Raw genomic sequence first — 19,743 nt, 5'->3', positions numbered from 1 at the left:
AAAAAAAATGGAACTGGAAGAAAATGTACCAAATGTTAGTAGGACAATGTCTTGGTGGGAGAAATATAGATAACCTATTTTTCACTTTATAATGTTCCATATTTCCTAGCTTATCTCCTAATAGCAAGCCACTTACGTATGTTGCTGTTATTTTGTTTCCTTCACATTCAGTGTGCAAATGTGAATAGAAATTGTAGGCATGAGCACTGAAATGCTTGAGAATCTCAGGTAAAATTTTATCTGTCTAAAAAAAGCACAGGAGTATACAGATTATCTATAATCTTCAAAATGTTTGTGAAGACTAATCTGAAATGTTATTTTAATTCTATGAATTTTAGTGACTACAGATATCATTTAAACCTGCATCTATATACTTACAGATCAATATACGCTGACGACAATAAGATCAATATATCAAACTAAGTCCTTTATAGATGAAAAAAGCACAAGAATAAAGTTACAATTTATAAAAGGGTATAACACTGAAAGATGGAAATCCAGCCTCAAATATAAAAATCATCCTTTCATATTCATACTGACCTCATATTTCTGTTTAAGGTAGCCTCCTCTTCATCCAAGTGTTTTACCCCTGCTCTCATCTCTTTCTCTTTTACTTTGGTAACTTTCAGTAACTAGTATTTGTATATACCCTTATAGATTACAATGTACTTTTCAATGTATTGTGTAATTAAGAGGAACCACTCAGAATATCCAAGTAAAACTGACATTTATAAATTTTGTTCCTGGAAAAATGAATGAACTTATGTGTACCTAAAAATTAGAAGTGATCTCACTGGCACCTTCCGGTATATATCATTTTAGAGTTTACAAGCCATTCTTATACACTATATGCTTTTAAAAAAGTTTCTAGTATTGAAGTATAGTTGGCATACAATGTTCATTTCAGGTGCACAACATAGTGATTCAACAATTTTATACATTAACACAATGATCACCACAGTAAGTGTAGTTACCATCTGTCACCATACGTTATTACAATAATATTGGCTATACTCCCAATGCTGTACTTTTCATCTCTGTGACTTATTTATAACTGAAAGTTTGTACCTCTTACTCCCATTTACCTATTTAGCCCTTCCCTCCATCCCCTCCCCTCTGGCAACCACTAGTTTGTTCTCTGCATTTATGAGTCTATTTCCATTTGTTTGCTCATTTGTTTTTCAGATTCTACATATAAGGGAAATCATATGGCATATGTTTTTCTCTGTCTGACTTATTTCACTTGCATAATAACTTCTAGGTCTACCCATCTTGTCACAATGGCAAGATCTCACTTTTTATGGTTGAGTAATATTCCATTATGTATATACATACTGTACCATCTTCAGCCATTCATCTATTGATGGACACTTGGGTTGCTTCCATATCTTAGCTATTATAAATAATGCTACATTGAACATAAAGGTGCATATATCTTTTTGAATTAGTGGGTTTTTTTTTTCCTTTGGGTAAATACCCAGTAGTGGAATTATTAGATCATATGATATTTCTTTTTTAATTTTTAAGGAATCTTCATATTGTTTTCCACAGTGGTTGCACCAATTTACACTCCCATAAGCAGTGCACAAGGGTTCCTTTGTTTCCACATCCTTGCCAAACTTATTTCTTGTCTTTTTTATAATACCTATTTTGACTGATGCGAGATGATATCTCATTGTGGTTTTGATTTGCATTTCCTTGATGATTAGTGATGTTGAGCATGTTTTCATGTATCTCTTGGCCATCTGTATGTCTTCTTTGGAAAAATGTCTATCCATGTCCTCTTACTACTTTTAATGGGATTATTTGATGTTGAGTTATAGCAGTTATTTATATATTTTGAATATTAACCCCTTATTGAATATATCACTTGCAAGTATCTTCTCTTATTCAGTAGGATGCCTTCTCGTTTTGTTGATGGTTTCCTTTACTGTGCAAAAGCTTTTTATTTTGGTGTCATCCCAATCTTTGGGTTAATCTCTGTACACATTAGGACATTTAATACAAAGCAATTCCAATTTCCCCCAAAATACTACCTAGGACTTAAAACGGGGCAGTGCCAATCAACCAACCAAAGGAAATAGTGGACTTCCTTCCAGAGAGAACACCAAAGTTGCTACCAAAAGAGGAAGGAGCTCTTAACTGAAAAAGCAGAGTCAGGTAGCCAGTATCTCTTTCAAGATACAGGGAAAGTACAGAAATAGTTCCCTTGTAGGACTAATTCAACTCTGTAGCAGATCTCTTCACTGATAATCTATCAGACTCTCTACTAATAAGAATCAGATTTTTGGGATGCCTGGGTGGCTCGGTCGTTAAGCGTCTGCCTTCGGCTCAGGTCACGATCCCACGGTCTTGGGATCGAGCCCCGCGTCAGGCTCCCTGCTCAGCGAGAAGCCTGCTTCTCCTTCTCCCACTCCCCCTGCTTGTGTTCCCTCTCTCACTGTCTCTATCAAATAAATAAAATCTTAAAAAAAAAAAAGAATCAGATTTTCTACTAATAATCTACAACAGGATGTCAGTCATCAGTTTAATAAGCACCAAAAGGAGGCAGTATCTATTCCAAATAGTTTGTTGAAATGGCAGAAGACTATAAATAGATGGAAAATAACTGAGGAAGCAGCGGCAGAAACTGACAACATGCTTCCCCAGTGTATAAAAATGGCATATGTCCCGGAAGCTTTGATTTTATGCTTTCTTTGGTCTCGAGGACATTCGTAGTACATAGCTATCTAGCATTTCCTCACTAGTTTGGATTCATGGCTATTAGGTTATAAAATTTAACTTATGCCTAGTTCCCTACTAATTTAAAAAGTTTAAAAGCAAACATCTATATAATTACATTTTATAATAATTTCAACAAGAAAACATTACAGAATACATTAAAACAAAACGATTTAACAGAAAAGAAAGTAAAGCACAGAGCGTAGGCTAGCTCAAGAGAAGCAGCAGGGAGGACATGACCCTTGGGAAGGCAGTCTCATGCCCACAGTCCTTCTACCCCACTCAGCCACATAAGAACAGGCCGTGGGGGGGAACACTTCCTTACCAAGGTAAAGAGTCCACACAGCCTGTGTTGATCTTATCACCTTGTGTAAGAAGATATATCCCTGTTTCAGGCTCATTGTGTGCTCCTTTGTTCTGCTGAAGTGGGCACCTCACAGGCCCTCAGACGTGCCCCTAGCGTTCAGTATTTCAGTCTCCACAGGGGAGGTGTCAGCGTCCTTCTCCCACAGCATACGCGGAGTTGGTGCAGGCCATTTGTCCTGCACTGGCTGCCAGGGGACCTGCTGGCCAGGGGGGACCAAAGCACACTGTTAGAGCTGATCTTGTTCTGCCCCTTCTATACTTGAGTAAAAGCATTGTTTCATCTAGTGCTTGACTGTGTTCTGTTTTCCTTGGCGACTCTGACATGAAGATGCTGTAGACAGGAGTGTCTGGACTTCTATTCCTGGGGGCTGGCACAATGATGAGCTTTGCTATCCTCCATATAGTTGGAGTCTTCTGGCATTGGTAACCGGTGCAGTGTTCGGATTAACAGTAACGGCAAAAGTCATCCCTCCCTCTTTTGTCTATTTGATTAACTTTTCTAAGTATCATTGTAGTTCTCAAAGTATGGTCCATGAATCATTAGGGGTTCCCAAAACTTTTCTGTGGGGTCGACAATGTCAAAATGACTTTCATAATACAGATATCCCTCATTATCTGAAAGCAGAGCGTTCCTATGAAACCTTCCATTAGGCAAAATGGGGTAAAGCGAAGAAACGATTACCATTAATTTATACAAAAAAGGTTCTAAGCGTTCCCAGACCCAGTAAAACCCTCTTAGGCTTTTCTGATACCTTGCAACACATCTTGCCAATGGATGCACAAAATAAATTGAGATAAGGCACAAACGCTCACAGACACAGTTCAAAGCTATAGCGGCTCCGCACTGAGATGGCGAGGATAGTTCCTGGGGAAAGCGCTTGGCAGTGCCGCCCTCCCTACTTGGGGAGTATAGCTGCTTGCTGCAAAACAGATGCTGAACACTATTTTTGCTTTACGTAAAAGTGGAAATCCTCTATGGCTTTCTTTCAGTTAGTGAGGAAAGAATATATAACGTAGGTCTTTCATAAATGCAAGGTGGCATAATGCAAACTTTCAAAAATCAGGGGATACCTGTAATACCAAGATGCTGTCTGCTTTTGGCTGTGCTGATGTTGTACTGATGGCACAAAATCAAAGGTGGTAGAACTGCTGGCACCTTAGTATAAATCAAGTGGCACCAAACTGTACAAGCAATTCTCGTATTCTTCACCAGTTTTAATTCACAGTAAACAGACTGTAACTCTATTGAGATATGTCTTTAACTCTACAAGATTAGGACATATATTCAAACATAGATTAAAAGGAGACAATGTAATACATACACTAGAAAATCATTTTCTACTCCTACACACTTTGATTATACCTAATTGTATCAAACTGCCAGAAATTATGCAAACGACAAGACGCTAATCATACGGTTGCACTAAGACATGCAGGTGCCATTACTGTTCGTGTCTAAAATACAATTTGCCGGATATCATTGAAGACGAATGAATAAGAACAGCAATAACAACCAAAAGAAATGCTCTAAACGTACCAGTGAAATTACTGTGCAGATTTAAATAAGTTATCATCATGAGAAGTCTCCTGTGATTACGTACATGTTCAGCTTCACAGAAAGCTAAACATTCTGGACACTAAAAAATACTATGATGACTGATTCCTTTTCTTGGTGATTGATTCCTATGCAGCCCCCCAAATCATTTTGTGTCAAGAAAACTTTTTCCGTATCAAGCACTCCAACCAGCATGTGAAATTTTAGGTGTCCTCCCTTTGAGTTCTATTCAGTCATTTGTCAATTACAATAGAAATGGACAAATCCAAAAAGTCTCTTTTGACATTCACAGTGTAAGTACACTTTGGTCTAAGATACCAGGCTATATAGAAGGCTTCTTTCATCATAACATTTTAACAGGTGAATTCTTGTCATTTCTTCCTTCTTTTCTGCCTTTTTCAATTCTGTTTGGAAACTACTTTGGACACTTAATTGTACCAAGGTTTTGAGATTATATACTATAAACTCTTTATAAACCAACAGTTGTAAAGCACTCAGACTAGGTCTTTTATCTTTCCAACCTGATTTTAGCTCAGAGGATATTAGCCACAGAGAGAAAAGCCCTTTAGCAGGAATTGTCCAGCTTCTTCAAATAGTGTGCTTGCTTCACGTGTGTGGGGTACATGAGGACTGTTGTTTTGACCACCTGGGTTTAGAATCAGCACACAGAAGTCGGGTTTGGGCGTACTCTACACTGATAACAGAAAAGGTATCTTTCTCAAATTTTCTTTGTTTTCTGACTAATCTACACTCTAAAATTGTTGATGTTTCATCTGAGTCAAAATTTATTTCTAGTTCAAAACTGTAATGCCACCCTATCCTTTAGAAGAAAATTAAAATGTGGTTCTTGAGGTTTTTCTTTGTGCTGCTGGTAAACTAGCAAATCTTGCACCTTATATCTAATGAAAGTATTTCAACCAGTTGCAACTTGAGCTTCAAAGTCCTTCCCTAGGGAAGAAAAAGGATTGGGCATTATGCTTTCCTCTGATAATTGTCAGGATCACATGAAATTTACTTGAATTTAAATTTGAATTCATTAACAACACAGACCAAATAGAAAAAAAAACAAAAACAGAGAAATGAATGTATGAGAAGGCATTTTAAATGACTGGTGTTAAATTCTTTTGTTCTCACAGTTTTATTGAGATATAATTAACATACCGAAGGGCTAATGTTAAATCTTTACTACAAGGCATAAAATTTTAAAAATAATCTATCGTGTGCGGTGCCTGGGTTGCTCAGTCGGTTAAGTGTCCAACTCTAGATTTCAGCTCAGGTCATGATCTCAGAGTCATGAGATTGAGCCCTCTGTTGGGCTCTGCACTCCGTGCAGAGTCTGCTTGAGATTCTCTCCTTCTCCCTCTGCCCCTCCCCTGCTCGTGTGCTCTCTGTCGCTCTCTCATAAATAAAAACTAACTAAATAAATAGATAAATAAAAATCTTTTAAAAATAATCTATTATGAATGTGGAGGGAATAATGTTGCTGAAATGACATCTAGTTATCTCTGATTCCACCCAGTAACACAATGATACACTTAGAACATATACAGGTCTATCTCACAAATTTGCTAGCTGAGAGGTTTTTTTTTATAGATTTATTTTTTAGAGCATTTTAGGGTTGCAGAGAAACTGAACAGAAAGTACAGTATCAATATATACAGTAGTTTCTCCTTACCTGCAAAGAATACGTTCCAAGACCCAACAGTGGATGCCTGTAACCTCAGATAGTACTGAACCCTGTATATACTGTTTTTTCCTATACATACATACACCCCTATGATAAAACTTAATTCATAAATTAGACACAGTAAGAAATTAACAATTACAATATATTATAATAAAAGCTATGTGAATGTGGTCTCTCTCTCAAAATACCTTATTGTACTGTACTCACCCTTCTTCTTGTGATGACGTTTGATGATAAAATATCCATGTGATGAGATGAAGTGAAGTGAATGATGTAGGCATTGTGACAGTGCTAGGCTACAACTGACCTTCTGAAGATATATCAGAAGGAGGATCATCTGTTTCTGAACCGTGGTTGACCATAGGTAACTGAAACTGTAGAAAGTGAAACCATGAATGAAGGGGTGGGGAGGACTACTGTACTCTCTCTCCCTCCCACCCTCAGTTTCCCCTATTATTAACATCTTGCATTGGTGTGGTACAGTCTTTATAATTAATGAACCAAAATTGATGAATTATTAACTAAAGTCCATAGTTTACATTAGGCTTCACTCTCAGTGTTGTACATTCTAAAGGTATGGACAAACATATAATGATGTGTATCCATCATTATAGTATCATACTATGCCATGACTTCTTTCATATACTAAGATTTCTTTCACTTAGCAATGTGCAGGTAAGATTCCTCCATGTCTTTTCATGGCTTGATAGTTCATTTCTTTCTATCACTGAATAGTATTCCAATAGTATCACATTCCATTGTATGGATGTACCACAGTTTATCCATTTACCTACTTAAAAACATAGCCAAAGAAGAACATAGCCTATTGAAGAGCATAGCATACAGTACATACAGATGTCTATTTCACAAATTGCTGCAATTAAAATTTTTTTAAATACAAAGTGCTTTAAATTCAAGGTAGATTTATTAAATTTTAAAAATTTTAGTGAAATGAAATTTCATGAATGAATGAAATGAATTTAACGAAAAATTAAATCACAATGTATTGTTGAGCCTCTAACACATGGAAATATAACATATTTGCTAAAGGAGGTGGGTAGGAGAAAAGCTGTACTGGGCTAAAGAAATTACTCCGAATGGTAACATGAACTCACAAAGACAATAAATGAAGAGAACCAGAAATCATAAATAAGAAGGTCAAGGTCAGGGATGCCTGGCTCCCTCAGTTGGTAGAGCATGTGACTCTTGATCTTGAGGTTGTAAGTTTGAGCCCCACGTTGGGTGTAGAGGTTAAAAATAAAATCTTAAAAAAGAAAAAGTCAAGGTCAATATAACAAAAGCTATAAATATGTATATACTTGCTCTCTTTCTTTCAGCTTCTTTAAAAGATATAATCATTGTAACAATATATTGTTGGGTTTGTAACATCTATATATACAATGTGTATAACAATTATACCACAAAAATGCAGAGAAATGGAATAAAACTACATTAGAGTGAGGTTTTTAACCTCATTGCAATTAAGTTAGCATAAAACTAAAGCTGAGTCTAGTAAATTAAGATGTTTATGGCAAGCCCTAAAGCAACCACTAAAAAATGCTTTAAAAAAGTGAAAAAAAAAAAAAACACCTATGAATAAACTTAACCAAGGAGGTGAAAGACTTGTACTCTGAAAACTAAAAAACATTGATGAAAGAAATTAAAGATGACACAAATAAAAAGAAAGGTATTCTATGCTCATGGATTGTAAGAACCAATATTGTTAAAATGTCCATAACACACAAAGCAATCTATAGATTCAATGCAATCCCTACCAAAATACCAACAGCATTTTTCACAGAACTAGAGCAAATAATACTAAAACTTGTGTGGAAACACAAATGGTCCTGAATAACCAGAGCAACCTTGAGAAAGAACAAACCTGGAGGTATCATAATTCCAGATTTCAAGTTATACTACAAAGCTATGTAATCAAAACAGTATGGTACTATCACAAAAATAGACAAATAGATCAGTAAAACAAAATAAAGAGCCCAGGAATAAACCCATGCTTATACGGTAAATTAATCTATGACAAAGGAGACAAGAATATACAGCAGAGAAAAGACAGTCTCTTTAACAAATGGTGCTGGGAAAACTGGACATTCAAAAGAATGAAACTGGAACACTATCTTACACCATACACAAAAATAAACTCAAAATGGATTAAAGACCTAAATGTGAGACATGAAGCCATAAAACTCCTAGAAGAAAACACAGGCAGTAATTTCTTTGACATCAGCCATCACAAAATTTTGCTAAATATGTCTCTTTAGGCAACAGAAATAAAAAGCAAAATTAAACTATTGAGACTATACCAAAAGAAACAGCTTTTACATAGCAAAGGAAACCATCAACAAAATCACAAGGCAACCTAGTGAATGGGAAAAGATATTTGCAAATGATATGTCTGATAAGGAGTTAATATCCAAAATATATAAAGAACTCAAACAACTCAACACCAAAACAAATGAACAAATAATCTGATTAAAAACGGGCAGAGCACCTAAATAGATATTTTTCCAAAAAAGACACACAAATGGCCAATAGACACATGAAAAGATACTCAACATTACTAATCACTAGGAAAATGCATATCAAAACCACAATGAGATATCACCTTACACTTGTTAGAATGGCTTGAATCAAATAGACAAGAAATAGTAAGTGTTGGCAAGGATGTAGAGAAAAAGAAACCTTTGCACACTGATGGTGAGAATGTATATTGTTGCAGCCACTGTAGAAAACATTAAGGAGGTTCCTCTTAAGATTAAAAATTACAAATAGAATGATCCAGTAATTCCACTACTGAGTATTTATCCAAAGAAAATTAAAACACTAATTTAAAAAAGATACAAGCAGGGATGCCTGGGTGGCTCAGTCAGTTAAACATCCAACTCTTGGTTTCTGCTCAGGTCATGATCTCATAGGTGCTGAGATCAAGCCTAGCACCAGGCTCCACGCTCAGCGGGGAGTCTGCTTTAAGACTCTCTCCCTCTGCCCCTCCCACACATGCTTTCTCTTTCTCTCTCTCTCTCTAAAATAAATATATCTTAAAAAAAAAGATACATGCACCCCTATCATTATTTACAATAGCCAAGATATGGAAGCAACACAAGTGTCCATCCGTAGATGAATAAAGACAATGTGGTACACATATACAGTGGAATATTATTCAGCCATATAAAAGGATGAGATCTTGTCACTCACAACAACATGAATGGACCTAGAGGGTATAATGTTAAGTGAAATAAGTCAGAGAGACAAAGACAAATACCATATGATTTCATTCATATGCGAAATATAAGAAACAAAACAAATAAAGAAAAAAAGAGACAAAAAAATAGACCCTTAAATACAGAGAAAAACTGGTGGTTGCCAGAAGGGATGTGGACAGATGGGTGAAATAGATCAAGGAGGTTAACAGTACACCTATCATGATGAACACTGAATAATGTAGAGAATTGCTGAATCATTATATAGTATGTCTGAAACAAATATAACACTGTATGTTAATTATACTTCAACTTAAAAAAAAGGAGGAGAAAATGTGAACAAAAATCATTAAAGAAAGTAACTGCTCCATTAGGAAATAGTCACCTGATGCAAAATAAAGCAGTAAAAGAGGGATAGAGGAACAAAAAACACATTAGACTATAGGAAACAAAGTAACATGGCAGACATAAATCCATCTTTACCAATAACATTGAATGCAAATGAATTAAGCATTCTAATCAAAAGGCAGAGATCATTAGACTAGACTAAAAAGATCCAAGTATGTGCTGTCTATAGGAGACACTACAACAATGATCTCTCATGCAAGCATGAACCACTGGACAGCTGGAATTGTTGTATAATATGAGACAAAGTAAACTAAAATTTTTTAAAAAGTTACTGGAGGGACATTTGGTAATGATAAAGGTGTCAATCCAAATGGAAAAGGTTTGTAAACATGAATGCATCTAATGAGAGAAGTGAAAAGAGAAACAAGTAACTCAACAATAATTGAAGTTTTTAAGACCTCACTTCCAATTAGACATCTAACAGACTCCAAAGTATGATCTGACTAAAACAGAACTCTTCTTTCCCCCCACTTAAAATCTGTTCCTCCTTCAGTCTCTATCTCTGTAAGCAGCAACTGCATCCATCCAATTGCTCAAGCCACAAACCTCTAAGTTGCTGTCTCTTGCACCCCACATCCAATGAATCATTGAATTCTATAGCTTGTCCTTTCAAAATATATTCAGGATCCAGCCACTTTTTCCATTTCCACCCTGGTTGAAACCACCACCATCACTCACGAGGATTACTGAATTACACTCCTAACTGGATTCCATCTTTCCCTTTCTGGTGCCCTGCTGTCTATCTCCATACATCAGCCAAATGAACCCTCCAAAACAAATTAAATCAGGTCATTCCTCAACACTGAACTTATTCCATAAATTCGAAATGAAATCTAAATTCTAAAACCTCCCTTTCCAGCTTTTTTCCTACTCCTTAATCACTGTACTCTCTTCACACTGAACACTTTATGATGCAATTCTTAAAAATAACAATGTAGGTATATATGTATAAAAGGTGAGAAAGAATAGGCCCTACCATAAAACATGAATATTTATAAATTATAGCCAAATATAACTTTTATTGCAAAAAAGTATTTCTAACTTATGTTTTTATGAATAATTTATATAGTAAAATATATAAAAAGCCTATGTATAAAACCCCTTAGACCCAGTGTGGTGATAGTATTTAACCATATACAAAATCTGGGAGTAAACCATGCATGTTACCAAAAAAATCAGAATAAAAGAAATTTAAAAATACAAAAATCGAAAAAAACTTTACATGTAGAAATAGTTAGTTGGTATTTACTAATATATGATCCAGGCATTTTCATTCATTATTTCAATTAATTCCCATAATAACCCTTGTGATGAGAACTATTACCCTCATGTTACTGATGTGTAAAATGAGGCTCAGAAAGGTTAAATAAGTTGCTTGGTAGAGCGGTGAAGCCCAAGTCAACTCCCCTTGAATGGTCACGTTCTAAATACTATTCTAAATATCGCTTCATCATAGTCATATACAATAGTGCAAAACTGAAATGACATACACATCCACCAACAAAGGAAAAAAGAGACATCACCTGGTTATAAAAATGTTTACTGAAACTAGAATTATGTAAAAATAGATGGGTGTGTTACATGAAAAAGCCAACTATCGCATTCTACTCATGAGTACAAGAAAACTTAGTATTTCATATGGAAATAAGTCAAACCAAGCCAATATATTAATGTTGGTTCAGTTTGAACAATAGAACTCTAGGTGGTTTTGTTTGTTTTCTTTTGCTTTTTGTATTTTCCAGATTTTCGTGAATGCTTCAGAACTGTTTTTAAAACAACAAAAAACTAAATTTCATGGAACAAAAGTCAAAGTTCTTGATTAGTAATAAAAGAAAATTCAGTCTCAATGTCTTCCAGCTACGGATTCGAAATCTAGATCTAAACTAGATAAAACCTTAAGTATTATCTAAAAGGCGATCTACATTCTTTTAACTGACATCTGAGAACTCTCCATGGACCAGGAGTTTTTTTCAAAGGATTTTATGATACTCTTTATTTTGTTTGTAGCCTACGTTAAGATGAGCTAAATTAAGAGCTTATCGGGATTGATGACTATGTAGCTTAGGTGGTCCAAACGTTAATAATCTCTTTTCATAGGAGGAACATAATTCAAAAGCACTTTCAAACTACCCCTGGAGTGTGTATCTTGCACGAAAGTAATAATACTTAAAAGGAAGCAAAGATGGTTAAAAAAAAGTCAAAAATGCATGCTTGTTCTCAAAACCTTGTCTCCGGGCCAGAACACTTTTTTGGTATTGTTTGGTAGTGAGGCTCCAAGCGTTGTGGGTTTTACGCTCCCTGTCTGCAAAAGAGAGTCAACGTCCGCTTTTTTTGAATTCGGCTTTTCGCGGCGGTCAGCAAAGCGTGCCAGGTCCCCCCGGCCACAGGCCGCGGATTTCGGACCTACTTACTACTAGTCGGGCCGGCCCTGCGGCTCCGGAAAACCGCCTCAGCTCTAAAGGTGGCAAGAGCGGCGAAACTGACAGGGGCAAAAGAGCGCGGGCTCAGGGCCCGAAGGAGTAGCGCAAAGGCTGGGCGGCTCCGCCAGGCGCGACGGAAATGTACTGACCATAGAAAACCAGCTCTCAACCTACAACCGCAGCTACAGAAAAGCTACCGCCAGCGGCGGCGGGCCGCTGCCTCCCTCAGGCACGCCCACCCCTTTCGCCAGACGCACGCATGCACGCACGTACGCACGCACGAGCGCGCTTCTCTGGGCGCGCGGACGGAGTGCCCACGGTCGGGAAGCGCGTGCTCGCCGAGGCCCCGCCTGTTCAGGGACTTCCGGCCGGCGGGTTCAGCCGCTATACTGTCCCTCCCGCGCGGGTCGGGTCTAGCTGTGTCTGCACGTTTTCGGTGCAGCGGTTCCCAAACTCTGGGAGGAAAAGCAGAAGAGTGAAAACCTGGACTTAAGTTTCTTTTAATAAACGTTTGCTGACTTATTTAAAGTAGTACATGATGTTTGCCTTCATTTTAACTCCGCCTTCCCCAAACCCCATTCTTCCAAAACTACAACACAGTTTTGGGTGAATCCTTAACAAATCCCTCCTAGTGCGGTCCGAACTGGTAGTAACTGTGCAAGGGAAAGCGAATTGGTGAGAAAATCTTAAAGGAAATTTGCCAGCATCATTTTCTGAAATGTTTTGTTTTTGTTTTTACTATGCTCTTTTTAAAAAATTTGAAGGGTTTGCCCAAGTCTAAATTTGAGCCAGTCATAATGTGGCTTCAAACCTGAACAACTTAGCGTCTATTCTCCCCACCTATCCTCCCTTAACCACACTCGTACGGCACGGTGAGCATTGTCAAATCATTTGAAACTAATAAAACATTACATGTCAATTACACTTAAATTAAGAAATTTTTTAGAATCAAACAGCAGAGGTGACAAAGGAGATAATATTGTGGTTGAGGAAATTGAGATTTGCCTATGAGCTTTCAGCAATAAGCTACTCAGCATTAAGGAAGAGACCCGGGGAAAATAAGGTATATCTGGATGCCCATCCATTGCTCTTTCCATTACCTTTAACTGAAAACACATTTGAATATCAAAGAGCTGTGTAGGTGGGTGCTCAATAAGTAGATGCTAAACAAATGACATTTCTGTGGGAAGCAGCAGAGTATGGAAAGAGCACAGACAGGAGTTAGATTTCATTTCATATCCTGGCTTGGCAATTGGGAACTAAGTCATCATAAGTTTCTTTACCTCCTGGTGCCAGTGTGCTAGGCTTCTTTTGCCCTAACGTATATTCTACTTTATATCCAAGATGAGATCTCTTGCAGGTTTGTACTTATTTCCAAGAATAAATCTGAAATAGGTTTGTACATACATAACTATGTTCATCTATTTTAATTTTAAATTTTATTTTAAATATTTTTTGTTATTTTAATAACATTTGAGCCAATCTGGATACAATGACACATGGCCTTGCCTTCATGGGGGCTGGGGCAGAGAATATAATAAACCATAAATATAAGAATAAATTCATGAATTCATACTACTTTTGAAAAGATACATAGAGATGAGAATCTAGAGGCAGAAACAATTAGAACTCTGAAATCCCAACCTACACACTATTAGTAAATAATAGATATAAACCATCTTTAACATACTTCCGAAAACTTTTTCCTATGAAAAAAGTCTTCCAAGTTATTATACCTGAATCTCATTGTTAAGGAGAAAGAGAAAAATCCTTCACAAAGAAAGCAATGCAACTAAGGACCATATAAAGAAATGCTACAGTGGAGTCAGGGGAGGAGAGGGAATCCCCAAAAATCAGTGTTAGTGTTCCATATTAATAGAGTCCACGAAGGTAAAACGTTTAACATTTTAAACACGTTTAGGATTAAGCCAACGAGGGACTCATTTTGTAAGAATATTTGTATATCTTCCCCTCTGAAAACCAAGATACATAGCAAGCCCAGATATTCTGAGGTCAAATTTCTATGGTGAAACCAAACTCAGTTGATTACAAGAATGAAAGCGATCGTCACCCTGATTTCAGGTTCCAGAGTATAAAGAAAGATATTTTTGAAAGAGAACGAATATACAAACCTACGTGGTGTTAAAAGATCTCCAAGAACCAGTAAATATTTTCTCATAAAATATTTCATTTAATCGATTACTGTAGAATTCATTATAGAAAAACAAAATCACATAAAGTGATTTGGACCAAAAATATTACTGAACCAGCAAACCTAACGACTCCCGAATCGTTACCCCTAAATTAAGCAAAAGCTGAAAGGAAATGCAAAAGTTTCAAATAAATGTATTAATAATAATTCCGTATTAAAAGACATTTACGTTCTAGATACAGTCCTAACCTCCCAGTATTCTCAAAATGTCTTTCTACAAACTTTCCCTTAATGCCACTTCAGATTGGGTTATCTATCCAGTAATAAGGCATTTACTATGCCTCCTACTCAGCCCAGCAGCAAAATCATCATCTTGTCCTAGTCTGAAAATTAACTCAACTTGTGGGTCCCTCAGTGAAACTAGTTCTCGGAACCGCACACAAAATACCGGTATCTGACTCCCTCTGTCCCTTCTTTAGCAAGTTTTCAGAACCAAATGTTCGGTGCCAACATCCACTAGCGGGTAAGCCTAAGTCACTCACCCCTAAACCCTTAGCAGGTGCCGTCTATACCTCCTCACGCCCAACCCCCGCCCCGGAAGTTGCGTCATGGCGCTCGTGCGCCATGTCCCCGGATGCACTTCTATATCCGGATTCTTAGAGCGGACTCAGAGCTCCACGGTTCCCTACGCGGTTAGCACATGCGCGACGGCTCTGCTCCCTCTTCTTCCACTTCCACTACCTTATACCGTCCGGGAAGCCGCCGCCACCGCCGCCGAGGAGTCAGGAAGTTCAAGATGGCCGCCGCGGAGACTCTGTCGGTGCGGGAACAGCCAGAGTAAGTAGTCTCTGTGAGCGGTGCGGAAGGCCGGCGCCCAGGAGGCCGCCGAGTGGGAAACCGCGGAGACCTGCATGGGCGGGCGGGAAAGTTCAGGCCTAACGGCGAGAGCCAAACTTTCTCTTTCCCCGCGCGATACGTTGTTGGGCGGGCGGGCGGGCGGCCTTCGAGCTTCGCTCTCCCGGAGGCCGCGGCTGTTGGGTCGAAGGCGGCCGCGGCCTGCCGCGCGTCGTTGCCCTGGGAGGCGTACGCGCGAGCGGCCTCTACAGGTCCCGTGCGCGAGGCGGCTGCCGCGACTGTGCGGTCGCGCCTTAGTATTTCTCCCTCTGGGACCGAGCCGAGCTCCCTGGCTGCAGCACTCAGTGCATCGGTTTGGGGCACCCGAGGAGCAGTGGCGGGAGAGGGGCAAGCCGTAAGACTTTCTGCCGTCGTCCTGCTGCTGGTGTCAGTTTTAGGACCTGAAAGCAGGGAGGAGAAGGGATGTAGGGCTAACCTCTTTGACCATCCCAGAGCTATATAATAGTTTGTCGCTAACGGGGTACTTCATTTCCCCATCTCTGTGCTCTTAACTCCAGGATCATTCGATCTATTTTTTTCCCCCTCTGCCTATTGGCAGCTTATTTGCCAACTTGCAAACTTGAGGCAAAGTAAGATCAAGTTCTTGGTTTTGAGGCCTGACATTTTTGGCCTGAGTTTGTAGGGCTTCTTTGGGAGTACAAGGGGAAGAAGTAGTAGCTACTTCCAAACCCAAGCACTTTATGTCTATAATTAAGCTAACGTAAGAACCGATGCGGCCAAGTGAAAACATAACTTGTATATGCTGCAAAGTCTAATCGTTGCTTAAAAGCAGTATTTTGTTCTCCTGTTCATGTTGGGAAAACTCAAACAAGAACCCAAAATAGAGAGTGCATTTTAAAACAGAATTCATAGAGCGATCGTTTTGTGCATCAGCATTATCTGATTTTTTTAAAAATCCGTTTTAGGAAAGAGATACAGTCTCCCAGCAACTAGGGACTGAGAGGAGAAATTTTTACTACCAGGCGCCCCAGCACTTCATTGCTATGCATTCAGTTCTGGACTCCTCAATCATTTGCTTTACTCAGAAAATTAAATTAAGTTGAAATTAAGGGCTTTTGAAGACTGCTCTGTTATCTTCACAAATTGACTTAGAAGAGAGCAGATGGATTCTAAAGTTTTAACTAGACTTCACCTCCTTTTGTTTCTCATCGAGTTCACAGTGTGGCACGTTCCAGTATTTATGCCAGTACAATACAAATGTTATGCAGCTGTTTTTTCTAGCAATCTCTTCAAAGTTCTGTTCATGTCCATTTATTTGATTTCAGGGACTGTTCAGATTAATTTTGAGGAGTGCTGGGATCATATTTATATGCATATTCAAATACTAGACTTGATAATCAGCATTTATTTATGCCTTTGCAACATGAATGCCCCTGAAATAGTCTTTAATTCTACCTCGCCTCCTCACAGGACTCTTGGTATAAATGGAGTATTTGGTCTGTTAAGTGTCCCACTTAAAATGTTTAACAAAGATAAATTTTGTATGAAAGCAAGTACTGTGCGCTGCTCATAGTGAGTGCTGGAATATAGTGTCTGAACAGTTCTTTAGAGGACACTGAGTAGTTTACAATTGTATGAACTCTATTCGAAGTGGAACATTTGGGACGAAATAAAAAGTTAAGTTCCCTGAAGGCTTTTTAGTGGCTTTTACGTTTGTCCTTTAGCCTTCTTTAGTTCAGCCTCTGATGGTTTTAAACATTTAAATTTTTATCGGCATTCACTTATTTGCACTTACAAGTACCAGATACTGTTCAAAGCACTGAACAAATATTTTATCCTTATAACGACCCTATGGAGGTAGATGCTGTTATTTTCTATATTTTACAAATGGTTAAACTGAAGCACAGAGAAATTAACTTACCCAAGGTCACACTAAGTGACAAACCCAGGATTTAAACCCAGGTAGTCTAATTCTAGAGCCCTGCTCCTAACTATTGTACTGTGTACTCGCCCACTATACATTGTGGCTCCTTTTAAAAATAGCCTTTAAGGTTTGAAATCCTTTTTATTGACTTCCAGTGTCCCAGAAAGGTCCCTTTTTTTTGATGTGACAGTTCTAATTCTTTGAAGCTTAATTTTCCACACCCGATTTGGAAAAGGAGGGATGGAGGAGTTCATTTTAAGACTAGTTGGTCTTTTGAATCCATTCTTATTTTTACATCTACATTAATTCTGTATTAAAGTAGTTGAAGTTGTCAGAGAAACAGGCTTAATTACTTTCTTTGTAAAGAAGAGAATGCTCACCATTCTGTTTCCAGAGCATAAATTGAATGCCTCCCAGATAAAATGTCATTAAGAGTATTCTTTTTAAAAATTTGAAAGACGAAGTTAAAATAACACTAGTGGTTCGTAATCAGTCTTTATTTTAAAGTTGTTTCATTGTGCCAGATGCCCAGAGACCCTTCTTTGAAGGAGGAAACTTATACGTTGCATTTAACAAAATAAATGATAACACTCCTAACACTTCCATATAGTCTGCACTTCAAATCAGCTTCATTTCCAAATAATGTGATTTGAAGGATATTACTCAATTCTCAGTAAGTACTGTTTTATGACAGTCTTGTTGTAGACAATTTTAAATGTTGGTTTAAACATAGACCTGCTAAATGTGTAAATTGTAAAGTGTTAAATTGCAGAACGTAAATGTTAAAATGTAAATTTACATATATGGAACTTAATACCTGTATTTATTATAAACATGAACTATGCAAGAAGACTATGAAGTTTCTTATCAGGGTAGCTTTCCGTAAAGTTTTAGAAGAAAGTTGTTGATGATGAACCTAAATTAGCTGTTTTAGCACAAGCTTGTTACGTGTAATATGCCATCAATTCATTGAGTTCACGATTTCCTGATGTACCTAGTCAGACTTCAGTTGGTATTTTCTATGGAATTTGCATTGAGAGAGCAACTTGAGGAGGGTGAAGGTCTACTAACCCCAGTGTAGGAGAACTCTAGAATTATTAAGGTTAAACTAATAGGCCCTAAGTGCTTATAGCATCTTTATCAGTAGTGTAGTCATTTCTTTAGATAACATTCATTAAGTTACGTTAGAAACTAGGGACACTCATGGAAATAACTCAAGTGACACTGGACATCTTGATGTAGCTTCTAATTCTCAGAAGCTTTAGGAGCTAGGTTTTCTTTTGAAGGGAATTACTTCCTCTGTGGGTAAACTCTTAAGAATTTTGATTTGCAATTTCTTGAAGACTTGTAAATTGTAGAAAGCACTAGAAAAGAGTTCAAAGAGTAGATTTTTCTTGGGGAGGGAGGTAATTAAATTTAAATCATTTTGGGGCACTGCATTCACCAGATAGGTGTATGCACTGTGTGAGGCACTGGAGATAGAACCGAGCAAAAACAAAATGGTTCCTGTCAAGAGATGAGTGTAGTATAGCCAGTAAGCACAGCTGTAGTCTGATGAATACAATTTTTATGTGTTACTCTATATAAATCATTTATTGACACAACAAATTACTTATTGAGTATCTGCTTACTATAGGTTAGAAAGTTTACTAGGCCTTAGGGATAGAGCAGTGAACTAAATAAATTAAAATTCTGCTCTCATAGGGCATGTGTTACAATACGGAGAGACAAACAAGAATTAGGTGGTGGCAGTTACTTTAGAGAAAAAAAATAAGCAGAGAAAGGGGATATGTGGTAGGGTGAGGGTTGTGATTAAAATGAATTGGTGAGGAAAATTTGACTGAGAAAGTAATTTAAGCAAAGACCTGAGGCTAGGCAAAGGAACCAGCAATGTATATGTTTGGGAAAAGCATTCCAGGTGGAGAAACAGCAAGTACAAGTACCAAGGCCCTGAAGTAGGGTTTACCTATTGTTTAAGGGGAGCGGTGTGGCTAAAGCATGGTAAGTGTGGGAGGAAAGTAGTAAGATCAGTGTGTTGGGGAGGTTGGGCAGATAGTATGGGGCCTTGTAAACAATTTTGGTTTTTATTCTCAATGTGATAGGAAGCAATAATCAAGTTTCACACAGAGTAGTGATATGATCTGACATTTTAAAAGCATCTTCAATCAAATGGAAGAGCTCTTGACTGACTTGGAATGTAATACTAGCCTTCTCACTAGCTTGATGTGTGTTTGACCGAAGGCAGGACCCTTAAACTTCCTTGAAACTTAGTCTCCTCTGTCCTGGAGACTTAGTATTTCTTCAGTACTTTGTGTGGTAGCCTTTTATATATGAACTTATTGCTACAACAAGCCTGTGATTTATCAATACTGTTATTTCCCCAGTTTGTACAGTTGAGAAAACTGAAGCTTGGAGGAGCGACTTGCTTAAGGTTAGACTA

General features: G+C 37.8%; 1 protein-coding gene and 1 long non-coding RNA gene across 22 annotated transcripts in view; one reads left to right on the top strand and one right to left on the bottom strand.

Moving 5' to 3' along the window:
- Window positions 1-2,826: 2,826 nt before the first annotated feature.
- LOC145722971 (uncharacterized) lies at window positions 2,827-15,116 on the bottom strand. Of its 5 annotated transcripts, none has more exons than XR_014147575.1 (3): window positions 15,067-15,116; window positions 6,537-6,703; window positions 2,827-5,590 (listed from the first exon to the last, which is right to left on the bottom strand). It is a non-coding gene; the product is annotated as an uncharacterized LOC145722971 (long non-coding RNA). The 5 variants fall into 5 exon arrangements; XR_014147571.1 differs by lacking the exon at window positions 15,067-15,116 and adding an exon at window positions 12,177-15,057; XR_014147574.1 differs by lacking the exon at window positions 15,067-15,116 and adding an exon at window positions 12,364-15,057.
- A 69-nt stretch (window positions 15,117-15,185) lies between these two features.
- PRP4K (pre-mRNA processing factor kinase PRP4K) overlaps window positions 15,186-19,743 on the top strand; it is a 37,958-nt gene continuing 33,400 nt past the window's right edge. For all 17 annotated transcript variants that reach the window (XR_014147566.1, XR_014147568.1, XR_014147564.1 and 14 more), the window contains exon 1: window positions 15,186-15,361. Coding sequence is in view for 2 of the 17 variants with exons in the window: in XM_081827749.1 (XP_081683875.1) it covers window positions 15,225-15,361 (137 nt within the window). In the remaining 15 variants the exon portion in view is untranslated. The remainder of the gene's footprint in view (window positions 15,362-19,743) is intronic.

This window comes from Leptonychotes weddellii, chromosome 8 (assembly GCF_054177405.1).
Source record: "Leptonychotes weddellii isolate Sample4059 chromosome 8, ASM5417740v2, whole genome shotgun sequence".
NCBI lineage: Eukaryota > Metazoa > Chordata > Mammalia > Carnivora > Phocidae > Leptonychotes > Leptonychotes weddellii.
This window is presented reverse-complemented; position numbering and strand designations above follow the sequence as displayed.